This window comes from Sinocyclocheilus grahami, unplaced genomic scaffold, assembly GCF_001515645.1.
Source record: "Sinocyclocheilus grahami isolate Dianchi unplaced genomic scaffold, SAMN03320097.WGS_v1.1 scaffold329.1, whole genome shotgun sequence".
Classification (NCBI taxonomy): Eukaryota; Metazoa; Chordata; class Actinopteri; order Cypriniformes; family Cyprinidae; genus Sinocyclocheilus; species Sinocyclocheilus grahami.
In genome coordinates this window covers 863,161-879,414 of record NW_015505508.1, presented here as the reverse complement: position 1 = coordinate 879,414, position 16,254 = coordinate 863,161, and the positions used below count along the sequence as shown (strand labels likewise).

At 37.2% G+C, this 16,254-nt stretch overlaps 1 protein-coding gene across 1 annotated transcript in view; it reads left to right on the top strand.

The window, feature by feature from the left end:
• Window positions 1-5,042: 5,042 nt before the first annotated feature.
• The window catches only part of LOC107602547 (ephrin-A2-like), a 63,570-nt gene continuing 52,358 nt past the window's right edge, over window positions 5,043-16,254 (top strand). Inside the window, exon 1 of the mRNA XM_016295073.1 lies at window positions 5,043-5,189. Within this exon, the coding sequence (XP_016150559.1) occupies window positions 5,080-5,189 (110 nt within the window). The 5' untranslated portion in view covers window positions 5,043-5,079. The remainder of the gene's footprint in view (window positions 5,190-16,254) is intronic.

Sequence of the window (16,254 nt, the reverse complement as noted above, 5' to 3'; positions counted from 1 at the left end):
GAATGTTAAGGCCATGGTCTTTCTGATGCATCCATTTCATGTTGCTTGTGGCATGAGTCTTGATGTGCAGACATTCCCTTTTATTTTCAATTTGTACTATAGAGGGAAATTCTCAATTTATTTTATCCTTTGCAATTTAGCAGAATATTGGCGTTACTGACAGGTGTTGCGCTTGTTTGTGTGGGTGTTTTTGTATTTTTCCTGAAGAGTAGCATGATGGACCAAAGCATCTTCCATGTTCTGCCAGCCAGTTTTTGATTATCTTATAGAGGTGTGTCTTTACTGTGCAGCGATTCAGTGTGGGGTTTTTTTTGTATTTTTTCAACAGCTTTTATTTTAGTGGGCTGAAGGTGGAAAAATTGTTTTACTGCCTATGTGTATATTATTGCCTTTTGTTTACAAGAAGCAACACACGATCTTGAAAAGAAAATATTACAAATTAGAGAAGATGTAGGGCTTTTTGACCTAAAGTATGTATCAAATTATTATTTCTGTTATCAGAGAACAGAACCAAACAAAAGTCTTAAAGTAGCAACAGAACTCCTTTCTATTGCGTTAGTTATACTTCCTTGTTTTTTCCCAGTATGAATGTAATGTTGAGAGACGGAGTGGGCGAGGGCTACTGTATATAATTTGTTTTGTACAAGTAATTGAAAATCAACAATTTCTGTGGCAAACATGTATATTTTGATAAGGTAATAGCAGACATTCAGCTCATTGCTGAGCCTTCCTTTTTTTATTACACAATATTAAAAGAGATTCCAATGCATTGTGTCTGAACATGTAATTGCTCTCTTGAAAGCTTAACCTTCTTTTGATATAGATGCTCATACTTTTTCTGTCTTCAATAAATCTTTGTTTCTTGCTTTTACCCTTTGTCTCTTTAATATCTGACGTTTTTAAACATCTTGACCTTTTCACATTCTGCATCTGTATGCTCTGTCATGTGGTTAGCAGTCTCTCTTATCAACCTTCCTACATTTTTGGGAGAGACCTCTAATGACTCATTGGTTTCACTAACTTGTTTCTCACCATCTGTTTGCTGTTAGGATATAGGATGATAAATCAGTTTATGAATTTACTTTTGAAGTTTTTTTTTTTTTTTTTTTTTTATATAATTGAGCAGCCGCACATTGCTCAAAATAATTATTAGGATTGTGATATTCAAAAGGAGGTTGTGTATAGAGTATATGAAGATACAGTCTGCAGTCTAGGCTGAAATATTACTGAAATGCATTTCTTTATTTCTTTTTTACATACTGCATTGCTAATTTAAACTCTTATGTCATTGTGTGTTTCTATACCTTATTACCATTATGACTTCATATTTGGATGCATCAAGCAGGAGCCATATGCATATGCACTTTCAAAGTGAAAGGTAGAGAGATCAAAAACTAGGTCTACTTTTTATTTTGCATAATATGAATGAAGATCTCGCTTAAATTAATGTTATGGTGTTCCTTGAACAGCAGGTGGCGCACTAGCTTAAGGTTAAAAACTGGGTCATTCCTACATCTCGGTGCCTTATGGGTTTTAGTACTTATGAACAATTAGCGTTTCTAAGTGTCTTTTTTTTTTTCATTTAAAGAGGAGCTTGTAAGACATTTTATAAGTCTTAAGACGAGCGCTATGGTAAATGTCACCTGGTTAAGTAATAGTTACATTTACATTTCACAACACAAAATATACCCAGCTCAAAGCCTATATACTTTTTGTCAGGACTATATCACCGTGTGCAATGTGTTTGTGGATTTAAGGTTGAATTGCCAACAACAGAATGAATGTTCATCAATCAATAAGAGCCATTGTAAATATGAAGTAACAATATACCTAGTTCAGGTGGAAAGGGTAAAATTATGGATGGAGTTGAGATTTGTATTTGGTGAAGGAAAGGGGAGATTATAGGTTAGGGCTTGGGATATGTTGTTAAATTTAGCCAATGTGCGATGCCTAAATCTACACCAAATCTATGTTTCAATAAAACCTAGCCTAAATCTAGTCACCTTTAGGGTCACTGGACTAGACTTGCTTGGGTTGTGTACTAATAAAATAGTTTGGCTTTGGCTTTACTGTTTTCTTTCAGCATTCTTATTTCTTTCATAAATCACTTTTTCTTGCCTATGTTACCCCATTCCCCCCATCACTTTCTCATTTTCTGAAAGTATTGCCTGCTTTTCTCAGGGTCAGAATCCTTAGTATGCCTCTGGTGCACATCTCTGCAATCAAAAAGATATACATGAAACATGCAAATGTATTTCATATCCAAATAAATAAATGCAGATCCAAAATTCAGACGTCCACCTGATTAGGATTATTGAGGCATCAGGACGGTAACAGACCATCTGATTGATTGATTGGGTCAAGTGTGTGTGTGTATAAAAATGACTTTGTTAAAATTGTGGTGACCTATACTGGGGACCTACATGTCACAGACTCAGGAATGGCCCCAGTAGTTTTGGTGCGTTCATAGAATTGAGAGGCATTGGGCCAACCGTTTTTCACGGTTCAGAGAATTTCTTTATTGGATCAGTTAAAGCAGCTTATTTAAAGAGGTGCCAATCCATATTATTGAGAAAGTTATCTTCTAGTGCTATACCAAACTCGGTTTTTCAGATACTTAAATAGTTTGCCTCCCATGCTATTTTCTGCTTGATATTTCAGTACATTTGTAAGATAATTAATCAAGGGGAAATGTAGTTCATTTATTCTTTCAAGGCATTTAATTATGAATAGAGCAGTAGTTTTCCCAGCAAACTTTGGAGGGGACTGATAGAAGAAATTATTTATCTTAAAGGAATAGTTCACCCAAAAATGAAGATTGTCATTATTTACTCACCCTCATTTGGTTCCAAACTAGTTTCTTTCTCATGTTAAACATACAGGTGCATCTCAATAAATTAGAATGTTGTGGAAAAGTTCATTAAGATATTTTGAAGAATGCTGGTAATCAGTTGATGGTCCCTAATGACTTCCATAGTATTTCTTTCCCTACTATGGAAGTCAATGGGGACCAATAACTGTTTAGTTCTTCAGAATTCTTCAAAATATCTTCTTTTGTGTTCAACATGAGAAAGAAACTTATACAGGTTTGGAATGACATGAGCGGGCGTAAATGATGACAACATTTTCATTGTTGGGTGAACTATTCCTTTAAAGGACTGGTTCACCCAAAAATGAAAACTTGTTGAAAATGTACTCACTCTCAGGCCATCCAAGATAAGTTTGTTTCTTTGGATTGGATTACTTACCCACCAACGGATCCTCTGCAGTGAATGGGTGCCGTCAAAATGAGAGTTTAAGCAGCTGATAAAAATCTCACAATAATCCACATGACTCCAGCTGATCAGTTAAATTCTTGAAGCAAAAAGCTGTATGTTTATAATAAACAAACATTAAGATGTTTTTAACTTCAAACTGCTGCTGGCTAAAATATGAGTTCTCTGTCCATATTATTTTTTCTCCAGTTAAAAATCTGTCTTTTTTTAATCAGGAAAGAAATATGCACAGCTCAAGCTACATTTACTAGTAAAAACGGTCCAAACCAGTTCTAAACAAATATGTTGGTGGATTTTGATGTGAAAGGACAACGGGATGGATTCACTGGAAGTCTTATTATAGATTATAGACTCCCATTTTGGCCAGAACCAATGGTTTAAAGTTAAAATACCTTTATGGATTTAATTGTTACAAACAGTTTTTCACATTATAATATGTTAATTGATGGAGTGGATTTGTGTGGACTGCTTGTGGATTATTGTGATGCATTTATCAGCTGTTTGCACTCTGATTCTGACGGCACCCATTCACTGCAGAGGATCCATTGGTGAGCTAGTGAAGCAATGCTAAATTTAAAGTAAATTTTCAGCAATTTTTCATTTTTGGTTGAACTATTACTTTATAATGAGAGAGAAGAGAATGAAAATGTACAAGATATAAATTGACATTCTTATGTTGTGTTTATTGCAGAGCCTATAGTTCACAGAAATGTGGTTTATTATGTTGTCTATTGATGCTTCTAGTTTTTGTTAATAAAAAAGCAAGCAGCTTCAAAGCTGAAGTACCAGAATAGCCTGCAAAAATGAGGGCTTTTGAATGTTATTTTGGACAACAGTTGATAACAACTGCTGTAAAAGGAAGTTGCTGAAATTCTCAAGAAAGCAATTTAAAGACTCATATGAATAGTCTTGAGATGAAGTAAATTGCAGAGGTGAGTTTGAAGAGCGCTCGTTCAGGCCCCGCCCCCTCCTGAAGGTACACCGCTGATGAGAACTGTCGCACACGAATCAGATTCAGGATGAACCGATGAATTATGATGAAGTGCGCGAGTCAGATGCCTTAGAAAGCGTATACAATTTAGTCGATCGAAGCTGAACATTTATCAGATCCGAAAAGCTGATCCAAAGAATGAGCAAAGGCATAGATGTCTAAGGCAGAATGGGGCAAAATTGCCTTTGTCCCTCCAGGACACAGAGGTCTCGTGCAAACGGCTTGAGATATGCGTAGGATAGCTGCTTTTCAGCTGGAGCCAGCCAGAAACAACACGATTCCGCCAACAACTAACATAACTCGTGCGAATAAGATGGAGCGCTGAGGAAACGCGAATCAGAAAGGCGTGCGTTACAGACGGGGATGTGTTTCATGTGTGCTGCTCGCGCAGACCACATGGGGTAGAGGTATCTGGAAGTTGCAGCGCTGCAAACGGGGAGCATCACTGTAGGAGGCTCGAGACGCGCATCAGACTGTCCCGCGTTTAGATGATGGGACGGATTTCTGACAGCGCGCTAGAAAATTACCGTGGACCACATTGGAGACCTTTTGCAGCATAAAAAACAATTGTAATGAATTTTTCCCTAAAAGGAACATCAAATGTGTGCAGTTTATGAAGTAGCCTACGCTACAGAAAGTAATGCTGCTCATTCGCTCGGAAGGAATGAAAATCGCTCTGGATTACAAGCGTTCTTGTGATGCTCAAAACTGCGTATATGCATTCACTCAAGCAAGCAGGTATTTGAAAAGTTGTCTCTAAAATAAGCGACCGTGATTTTTCGTTTGGAGGTGAGGACTAGTATAACAACTCAAATGGAGTTGCCGCTGGTGGTTTTTACGGTAGTGTGTTGGGTCTCCGTATGGTCGGACGACCGGATCATCTCAGACAGACATGAGGTCTACTGGAACAGTTCAAACTCCAGGTAAGTGTACACTATGGCAGGCTCTTTTAATATTTAGTGCTTAAAACTTACTGGTATATATTGTTACAAGTTCCTTTACGTCATGTGCTAGTTAGCCTATTATTTCTTTTGCTACATTTTTTAACCAATTAATCTGTATTTGTGTTTCATATATTAAGTTTTGCCTAGTCCAGTTGTTGCTGATACTGCGTGTTACTAGTAAATAACTAGTTACTTCTTAAGTATTCTTAAGTGTCTAATAAATATTTATGAGACATCTTGATATTTGCTGTGACATTTCTCGCTAGATACAATTAACTTTTTTGTAAGGACTAGTCAGAATGGTCCTTAATTCTTACTAGCAAGATTGTTAATAGTAAAGGAATATATGCTAGTAGGAAAACTGGAATAGATATCAAGTATTTGAATAGTTACTCAGCTAACAAAAAAAGGTCCCCAGGACGTCCCCTAAATGGCCTCTGCGAATGTCCCCCGGACGTCAGCGTGTAGGGTCCCCTTGACGTCGAGCGGACGTTCGCGAAGACGTCCTCCGGACGTGCAGCGGCCATTTGGGACATTTAGGGGACTTTCGCTTTAAGTCCTCTGAATGTCATTTTATTTTACTTTTAGGCTAAACAAAGACAACAGACACGTTGTATGGAGCAAAATAAGTTTATTTTAATTGAACAATTGTAAAGTTGCGGTGCTCTTTCCGTGTGTGTGTGTGCGTCTCTAGTTGTCAGCTGTGGTTAGTCCGATGGCAATTCTTCCCATTGTCTTCTAACCTAAAACAACAACATGGACACATTTGGATTTAGACCAAGCGGTCCGAAATTTATAGGCCTTTTTGCCGCATATAGGCGTATCGGTGTGCATTTTTACCATATGGAAATTCAATATTTAAGTTCAATATCTGTCAATATTATATACGTTTAATCATTTCAGCTTTACATGCTAACGTTAGCTTCGAAAGTGTTCACATAGGCTAACGTCAGCAGCTGTATGGGACAACTTCAGCAAACGTTTAAAAAGGTAAACTTTTCATAAAATGTAAGCATTACGAGATACACAGTGATTACGGTAGCTAATGTCTACAAAACTCAAGGTCGTGTCTGAGGAATCACCGAGGACCGTTAACTGTCACTACGCAGCTGAGCGTTGCCATGGATACATGCTGGTGCCCTAAAGTGATGTCATTCGATCATGTGCTCATTTGATCAACACTTGCTCATAGCCACATTGGGACATAGGCTACATTAAAAAACATTTTTTATTTTGAGCTGCACATGGTATAGCAGTCTTAAATGCAATAACTAAAATAATAATTTTCCTAAATAACTTTTCTTGTCGGCTTACCAACAGTTTAATATGTAAATGGAAAGAATTAATTTATTTGTCTTACCTGTGTTATTTTCCACTTTCTTTTCTTCATGTTTTCCTTGGCTGCATTAATCCCTCTATAACATTCTTGTAGAGCTCCTGGGATGCAACCTTATTTTCTTCATGCATGGGGAGTGCATAAACCTAATTGTAGCCTATATGTTCAATTATATTATTGAAGGGTATCATGATTTTGATGTTTTAATGCTGAAAACAGACTCCTGATTTGATGACATTTTTAATTACAGAAGTTATTCCTATTTTCTTTTTCCAGAAATGAAAATTATTAATTTAACATTAACTTCATTTTACAATGTATTCAAATCTATTATACTATAGTAAAAAATAATAATAATATCAATCTGCAAAACTTTTTGCATTCTTTTGCATTTTGCATTCTATTATCATCACAGTTAAAAAAAAGGGATTTTGTTTTAAGGAATGATACCCTTTAAAATCAAATATGGGTTTATATTTTAGTTTAATTTTGTCAACTCTCTTTGTCGGAGATGCAAGGTGTCAGGTCCAGTGTTGGGAAGGTTACTTTGGAAATGTAATAGGTTACAGATTACAAGTTACCCTATTTAAAATGTAATATGTAATATATAGGCATGCACCGAAATGAAAATTCTTGGCCGAAGCCGAACAAAATGAAACACTGGGCCGAATACCAAACACGGTTTTTCAAGTTTTTTCCCCCATGTATTTTGCAAAAAGAAATTCACCATTGCATAAATGAAAAAGCCAAAATGTGATTTTTACTGTTTTGTCTTGCTTTTGAAAGAAAAAAAATCAATTACAAAACAACAATTTAAAAATATTTAACACTGAACATTTTTAACATTCTAGCAGACATTATTATACCAACAAAGCACAATGTAACTTAAAATTAATTAAAGTTAGTAAAATAATAATTTTTGGCCATCAGACCCACTTCTTGAATCAGGCATGTATTTTTTTTTTACTGTACAATTAAAAGCAGCCTTGCTGAGAAGAGACTTCTTTAGTAATGTAACTGTTTCAGTTACTTTATTAAAGTAATGTAACTGATTTCATTGATTACTTTTTGTTTAATTTTCTAAATTTCTATTGTTTTAATTGTATTATTTTGAAACATTTAAAGCAGGCAGGGTTAACATTACAGTGGTACTCAACACTGATTACTGTCAGACTTTCAGAATCCTTCTTCACATGAATTAAGATTAGGCCTATAATAATTTAATTGTAAAACAGTTCATCTTAAAAATAAAAAAAATAAAAAATCATATACATAAACCAAAATAGGAAATAAAACAGTTATCGAATAAGCATGTGTCCTATTCTGTGTCCTCAACTCCTGAAACATTGGTGTCTCATATTTTAAATATGTATATGTGTGAAAATATTCAGATGTAACTCCCTTTGTAATCATTAACATTTTCATAAGTAACTGTAATTTAATTTCACATGTTTTTCTCAGTAACTGTAACAGATTACAGTTACATTTATTTTGTAATTAAATTATGTAATGTAGTTACATGTAACTAGTTACTCCCCAACACTGGTCAGGTCTGATGATAAAAGCCCACGCATGGGCGACTGAATTTTTCAAGTGTTGTAATGGAAATGGCAGATGAGGGACGAAACGGGGACGTTCGCAAACTGGCTCCGACGAATGTCCTCCGAACGTCCGCCAGCGAACGTCAAAAAGAGGACCAAAACCGGACATCCTCAAAACGTCCGCCAACGAACGTCAAAAAGAGGACCAAATGCGGACATAAGTGGACGTCCTCAAAACATCCGCCAGCGAACGTTACACGGCGGACCAAATCCGGACGTCCTCCGAACGTCTGCCCACGAACGTTATAAAGCGGATGTACTGCGGACCTAAACGGAAGTTCGGAACGTCCGGGGGACGTCCCCTGTTTGCTGGGTAGTAGCTAACTAGTAGAATAAGTAGCTAACTAAAAATGTTTGAGTACCTTAATAATTATTAATTAAACTTGAGTGCCAGCAACAATTTGAATACAAACTAGTTGAGTGGGAATAATTCATTTTTCAAAGGCAAAAGTTGCAATTACTTTTGGGATACTGACTTGAAGCAATTGACCACTAGGATACAATGAATTCTAGTGACTAGCGACTGTTTGAATAGGTACTTGCCTCTAATGAATTATTAGTCATTAAAATAAGTGCTACTTAGTTTTAAGGGATAAATGTTATATTGGCTTGCCATACTCTGCTCAAACCCCAGGCCATGTATTATCACTGCTATAAGGCACAGATGATGGAGATTGGCATTTCTTGTGTTTGCAAAGCATTACATTTATAAATGACAAGATGTAGGCTAAGTTAAATTTTCATGTGGATTGTAGAATTTGTGTCGTTCATCAAAGATTTGTGACTGAGTGTGGTTTAGCACTTCTTATCCTCTTAGAAATCACTCAGGGTTGAGAAAAAGCAAGTAGTGATCATATTTGCCAGGATTTGTTCACTCTTGCTGATGCTGTCAGAGCTTGGCACTGTAACATTTTCTAAATTAATAATAACAGTAGCAACACTTCAGTTTAATCCTTTTAATGTGGAGATGCCAGAAAAATACATAATAATGCTCCATGCATGCAGCTGGAGCTAAAAATCATGGTATTTTTCAGAAGCTTTGCATGAACTGAATCAAGAATTTCAGCTATCATCTTGATGTATTTTTGTCAATCAAGAGAGTCATGATGAGCAGCGACCTCAGACACTTTCACGGGCTGACAGGTTTTGAACTCTTAGGTTCTCTGTGAAGTTCCTTGACATTGCTCATTCCTGCTTATTTCAAGGGTATCTGTTAGCAGGGCTCTCTCACTGGCTTGGAGGGTTTGCTCAGGGGATGTCAGCCTAATGGCTTTTGACATGCAGCTCCTCAGGTAGAGCTTGGCTAGATAAATAAACACGGTGAAGGTGCTCTCACGGCTGAATTAACAAAGTTAAGAGTGGCTGTCTTGCAGTACATCAGTAGTCTGCCGAGGTTTAAAATTTTAAAGAGGCTCAGAGGAAGATTTCTTCTCGAGCTGGGTGCATGCTCTTCCATCTCAACAAAAATGTAGGGCTGGATTTGAATTTTTTTTTTTGTTGCATTGAATAAGCCACCCTGATGCATTCAATCTGCATTAATCATTATTAAGCAGAATACTTTACCTTTTTCCACTCTTAGGATGATAAATGTGCAGTGTTAGAGTCCCAAATCCATTTCCCCTATTTATGATTTAATTTGATTTGATAGGTTTTGCTTACATTTTGTTTGTAATATATTTATACGCTGCAGTAGTTTTCAGAGAAACTTCCCCAGATGCATTTCTTAGCCTGTAACCCTGTTTTGCCTGCGTTCACAAAGAACATGTATTTCTATTATTTTCCAGCGACTCTATCAAAACTCTATCAATTTGCGCCCAACCAAGGAATTGTGTGAGAAACAATCCAAAAAGAACGCCCAGGGGTCAGCTTTTTTTTTTTTTTCAGCGTGTCCTGACCTCCCTTCTAGTCCTCTTGCAGTATTGTAGTCACAATCGAGGTGATCTTTTTGCAGGGCAATTCACCTTGAGCATTAAAAGCTTGCCATGAATCATATTTTCTCTCTCTTAAGCTCCCTGTCAGGGGTTTTCTTTTGAAGCCCACACTGAAAAGAAGATGGACATCCCCTCAATGGCAATATGGCCGGCCTCTTGGGGGTCCAGATAAAAAAAAGGGAAGATGCCCAGCTCTGTAACCCAAGAGGATGGACTAATCTAATCCTGTGGTTTATCCTTCAAAAGGCCCTCTCTTCTTGAAAGCTTTGAGGTTCTTAACAGAAGTCCCGGCTCATAGCCCCTCGCTCAAGTTGTGCTGCGGTTGGCTGGGGACAGCTCAGTGCTGGATGTTGTCTCTGCCTTCGCAAAGGAAAGAAGAAGAAAAAAAAAACAAGTGGAGCTGAGGAATCCAGTGCTCACAGTGATTCATAGATGGCTGCTGTCATTATTCCCTTGACAGCTCACACTGCTTTTTTCTGAGACTCTCTGCGGCTGCCTTTTGGGGCCTGCAGTAGTGCTTTCTGTTGAAGTCCTGGCACCAGCAAAGCAACTTAGGATTATTTGCATGCAGGTTCATCTCTAAATTGTTACCATTATGGAAACATTGAATATCTGAAAAGGTCTAGATGGAAGCCACGAATAGCGTGGATTCTGAGAAAGGCTATGAATATCTTAAAGTAAATTGCCTGCACAACACACAATGCGTCAACGGGTCCAGTTTGCAAGTCATTATATCGGCTTATTGTTATTCGTGGTTGAATTTAATTAAACATAACCTCTTGTCTGGTTGTTTGGTGTCAGATGGAGTTGCACAACCATATCTAATGATTTTGATGATCCACAGCTGTGTTGATGATGTAATGACTTTGAAATACTCGACTTTGAGCTCTCTTTACAACGGGGAGAATCTTAAGCACTGCGGCTCAGATTTATACGATACTCTTGACTTGGTCTAGTCGTTTTCAAGTGGAATTTAATTTTTGAAATGAAACTCATTTATCTCTTCATGCCCGTTTGTCCTTATGGTGAGATACGGTTCTGAGTATCCGAGCCCTATCAAATTTCCTCTTGTCAGACAAAGCAGGTAGAACCTCAAGTAGCCGTTTGCACCGTAAAGAGGTTTAATACTCATGCTCTGATTTGTCATTCCTGTCTATCTCAAGTTCTCAACCTTTGTGGCTGAAAAAAAATTATTTTCAAGATGTTTCACCCAGCTGTCTTTGCAGAGGCAGTCCCAGTATGAGGCCACAGTGCTGAAATCTTTCACCAGATGAATTATGTTTTCAAAACACGACACAAGCCTGTCAGGAAACAGGAGGCTTTTGTAAACTGCAGTGGTTGTTAGTTAAGTTTGATCCTTTCTCTCTCTGTTTGAACGTCTCTTTTTGATTTTACTACACCTTCCAGGTGCTTCACCAGTGACTCATTTTCACATGGGAATACATCTTGAAATATGTAGGTTAATTGGTTAAAGGGGTCATATGATGCGATTTAAATTTGTCCTTTCTCTTAGAAGTGTTACAAGCTCTTGGTGCATAAAGAAGATCTAAAGTCTCAAAACTAAAGTCTCAAATCCAAAGAGATATTCTTTATAAAAGTTAAGAGTCAACCACGCCTACCTAAAACGGCTCGTTCTAACACGCCCCCACATGTCTACGTCACGATGTGGGAAGATTTGCATAACGCCGCCCAAATGTTCACTCAAAGAAAGAAGGCATAACTTTTATTCTCTCTGTAGTATTGTTGCTGCCGCCATGTCGTGAAGACATGTGTTGTTTGTGTTCTGTGTGTTTCGTTGTGAAAGCGAGTCCAGCCCGGGGTCGTCACATGTGGTTGCCGCAAACCCGCCGGTCGCTCCTTCGTCGAGTCCGCCGGCCGCGCCGTTCTCAAGCCCGCCCGCTGCTCACTCTAGCCCCCGGCCTCTGCTCACTCTAGCCCGCTGTGTGTGACACTGTGTTTCGTTGCGAAAATACTTTGTTTGGCCTTCCAAAAGAGGACACGACTAGAAATCAGTGGTTAAGTTGTATTTACAACTCTGTTCCAGAACAGTTCAACCCAAATATTCAGATGTGTGCAGCACATTTTAGGGAGGACTGTTTCCTGATCCTGGGAGAGTAGACTACAATGCCGGCTGTTCTGACTCACAGACTGTAAGTACGTTTTCATTTTAAGGATTTGCCACTGATGATTCAAACGTGAGTTTTGAGCAGTGTAGAGTAGCGCTTGTTGTTTGTCATGTCTCCAATCCCAAATGCAGACATGGTTTTATGTTTAAGCAGCGCGATACAACACAATTATATAATTATATAATATATACGTATAATTATGTCCCCACTGGATGCAACAAATGCCTCATTTATAATAGGTTTTAATGTTTTTGTCTCGTCGCTCTGGCCGGGACACGCCATCACAGTATGGTAAGGGGCGTAACATTTCCGTCACACGCTTGAGGTATTCGGCCAATCACAACGTACTAGATAGCTGGCCAATCAGAGCACACCTCACTTTTCAGACCGATGAGCTTTGTAAAAATCGACGCGTTTCAGGAAGGCGGGGCATAGAGGAGAAACAATAATGTACAGTATGCGGAAAATAATAGTTTTTTTAACCTTAAACTGCATAAACACATTTCATTAAACCAAATACACAAAATAATGTTTTTTTTAGCAACATCATATGACCCCTTTAAAGATTCAATCATTAAATGAAATTCATTGGTTGTTGTGCGTTAGAGTGCTTCGTTCTGTTTTTAGTTTTAGCCCTGATTGTCATATAAGTGGTAGTTACTTATTTTTGCATGGTGAAAGTGTTTCAGTGCTTAAGTTTTCAAGCCCTATGAGACCCTATTTACATCTCAGTATCTGTTGTGTATTAATGTAGTTTCATGGTTTTCCCAAGGCTTAATCATTTCAGTATGTGGAGCAAATGTGGATGTTTATCTGAGGAATACAGAATAAAATGTGTACTTTGAGATAGACATGGTCTAAATGTAGCTATTACATAAAAGTGATGCTTTTAAACATTTAAAAATAGCACAAGGTGCAGCTTTAACCCTGGGGCTGCAGTAAGACCTGTGGCAAACCGCTACATTAATGCATGTTTTTCCACTTTCCACAAGAAATCTGGGGGGAAAAAAGACTGTTCTTTTTCAATAAACTTTCATAAATCTTTCTCATTAAATACATAGCTAGGGTTGTGAATGTTGTGGATGTTGCTTTTGCTGTATATCTTGCCTTCACGGCTTGCACAGTAAGCTGTGTCTGTCTTGGGGATACAACTCAAGGAATTTTTCAAGCTGTCAGAAAACACTCGCTGCACGGTGGAACAGAAGCTCGGCATTGGGTGTGCAGTTTCAGACCTGACACATGCCTGTTCAGCAGTCATTGAATAGACCAACTGGATGTGAAATGTGAAAATCTGATTGCAGAATTCTTGTGCTGATGGAGAGAGATTTCTTCTTTTGTGATTTATTTCTGTTAATTATCACTTCTGTTATATTGCCTTCACACTGCAGGGCACAATAGCTGAAGAGGCAATGTACACAACAAAAGGGTGCATTGACAGTATAATTCTGCACAAAGAATGCATGAATGCATTTACACTAGCAGATATTTTTATATTATGAAATTAATGTTTTTCAAGTATTCAATTATTAATGTAGAAACATGAAATGATGATTATAAAACATTAAATAAAAAAAATTTGAATACTTTTTATAAACAATTTAAAAATGATGATGAAGTAAATAAATTCTTTTTTTTTGGCATATGGTATGCCATTTTGTGGTCTAGTTTAATTAAAAATAAAAATTCTGTGATCATTTAATTTTACTTACCCTTATGTTGTTCCAAACCTGTATCATTTTCCTTTTTCTACAGGCCACAGATGTGAAGAGTTTTTGGCCACTTTATTATCGAAGTGAAAGTGACTGAAGTTGTCAAACTCAAAAATGACCAAAGAAACACCCAAAGAATCTCATTGACTTCAACCAGTAGATACACTCCATCAGGTTTGACATCAGATGAACTACTTTTATGAATATTATAGTGTGTTTTTTTTGTCATTTTAAAGCTTGACAGTCCCAGTCCCCATCATCATGTAAACAATCAGCAAGGATTTTCCTCAGAAATTTATCTTTTTTTTGTTCCATAGAAAAGAGACAGTCATGCAGGTTTGGAAGAATGACATAAAAGTGTTTAAAGACACCTTTAGACGAGCATATGAGCTTAAAGCTGAACAGTATCTCTCTCTCTCTCTTTGCATTCCCAACGAATTAAGTGAACTCAATAAATTGTGATAATGTCCTTCACCTCATTTTAGGTGAAGAGCGGGTTTCATGATAAGGGATCCAATCACTGAATCAAGGACTGAATGTTTGCAGCTCATCAGCCCTCGCTGATTAATAACATCTGAGCGGCACTTTGCGTTATCGGCATCATATAATGAAGAGTCTATATATCTCTCAGGCACTTCTGCTCACCACATGGGATGTGTTCTTCCAGCCAGCCAGTGTGCTACTTTACATGTATTAAGGCACAAAAAACAAGGTTACAGGAACAAGAACATTTGTGATTTAGAGTTTCTTGACATAGATGATCCGCTGTGAGTTAGGTAGCGTGAAGTTCTCATTTCTGTTGCCTTAAACCAAGCTATAACTCTCCATTGTGCTCAGCACCGGAAAGTGGTTGTCCTATATCAAGCCCATTGGTGCCTGTGTTTCTCAGCCCCTCGCAGACATGCCCACAGTGGCTCTTAATTAAGAATGTTGTCACAGAATAAAACTTCAACAGATTGGTTATTGATTGAACCTCCTTTCTTGGCAACAGTCTCCAAATCCCCCATGACTTTTTGCCAGCGGTAGTTATTACACATGAGCAGTAGGTATTCTCCAAAGCCATTTTGTTTGCTTTATTTTGGTGATGTTTGCCTATTTATCAGTGTCTTCTAACTGAGGGTTAAAACGGGTTGTAGCATAATTCCTAAATACTTTATACACAGCTCCGCTTCGGTCTGTGCATTTAAAGGCAGTTTAAGATATAAACTGAGATAAAAGCCAGATACTAAACCTGTTTGCAGTCCTTAGGCCTAGATTTCAAGGTGTGGCATAAAATCCCTCCCTGAGGCTTGGTCTCACATATGATTAGGATATTACACTAGTGTGAGATAAGATGTCATTTAGCATTTGTGTTTTAGACCTCAGCTAACCCCAGATCACCTTAATGATTAGCAGCTTGAAACACTGTTGATTAAAAGTGCAAAAAAAGCACAATAAAAGTATCACAAAAGGAGTCCATATACATTGTGCACTATAATTATTTGCTTATCCATTGTGTTTATTTCTGTACGCCTTCTGAAACCATATGATAATCATAAAATTTATCATCATCATAAATGAGTTATGATATTTTTGGTGAATAATTATTTCCATTTCAGTCTGTTCCTCATACAGAACAATCATATGCTCTTTTATGATCCTTTTGTAGTGTTTTATGTTGTTGTTTTTTTCATTTTAGACTACTTTTATTATATGGAAATTGACCAGAGCCAAAGGGGGGAAATACAATAAAATGACAAAGATGCCCCATATATTTAAAATTAAAGGTTTGAAATAACGAATTTCTCAGATTTTATCTGTTCTGTAGCCTTTTGATACAGTATATTCCATAGTAATATATTTAGTTTTGTGTTACCATTTTAATTTGTTTAATGGAATGATGTAAGGAATTTTAACTCAGTTGTAAGGGAATTAATTATTATTATTGATTCAGGTTTTGATAGGACTCGGATTTGAAGAGCCTAATTCAACCTGATTCGAATTGATTCTAAATTTGATAGTTTACACTCTATCAGCTACTCGGCCAGCGAGAAGTTGATGTCAGTGTATATTACCAATTGAATATGTAATTTTTGTATTCTCCCTGGCCACGGGTGAAATACAATTATGATAATTATGATTAAAGAGGTAATCATTATCAGTAAGCCACGAGCTAGGTAGCAAGCAAGGGATCTTTCTGGCAATAGTTTTAACCTTGAAATTCGACACCAGACAATCGATTATTTATAAATGAAACATGAAATTTATTGGCTATTCTAGATTACATAAACTTAAGCTAAAACACACATACACACACACATACAGTTTCAGAGGAAGGAAAATCTGTTAACGGAGTTCTGAG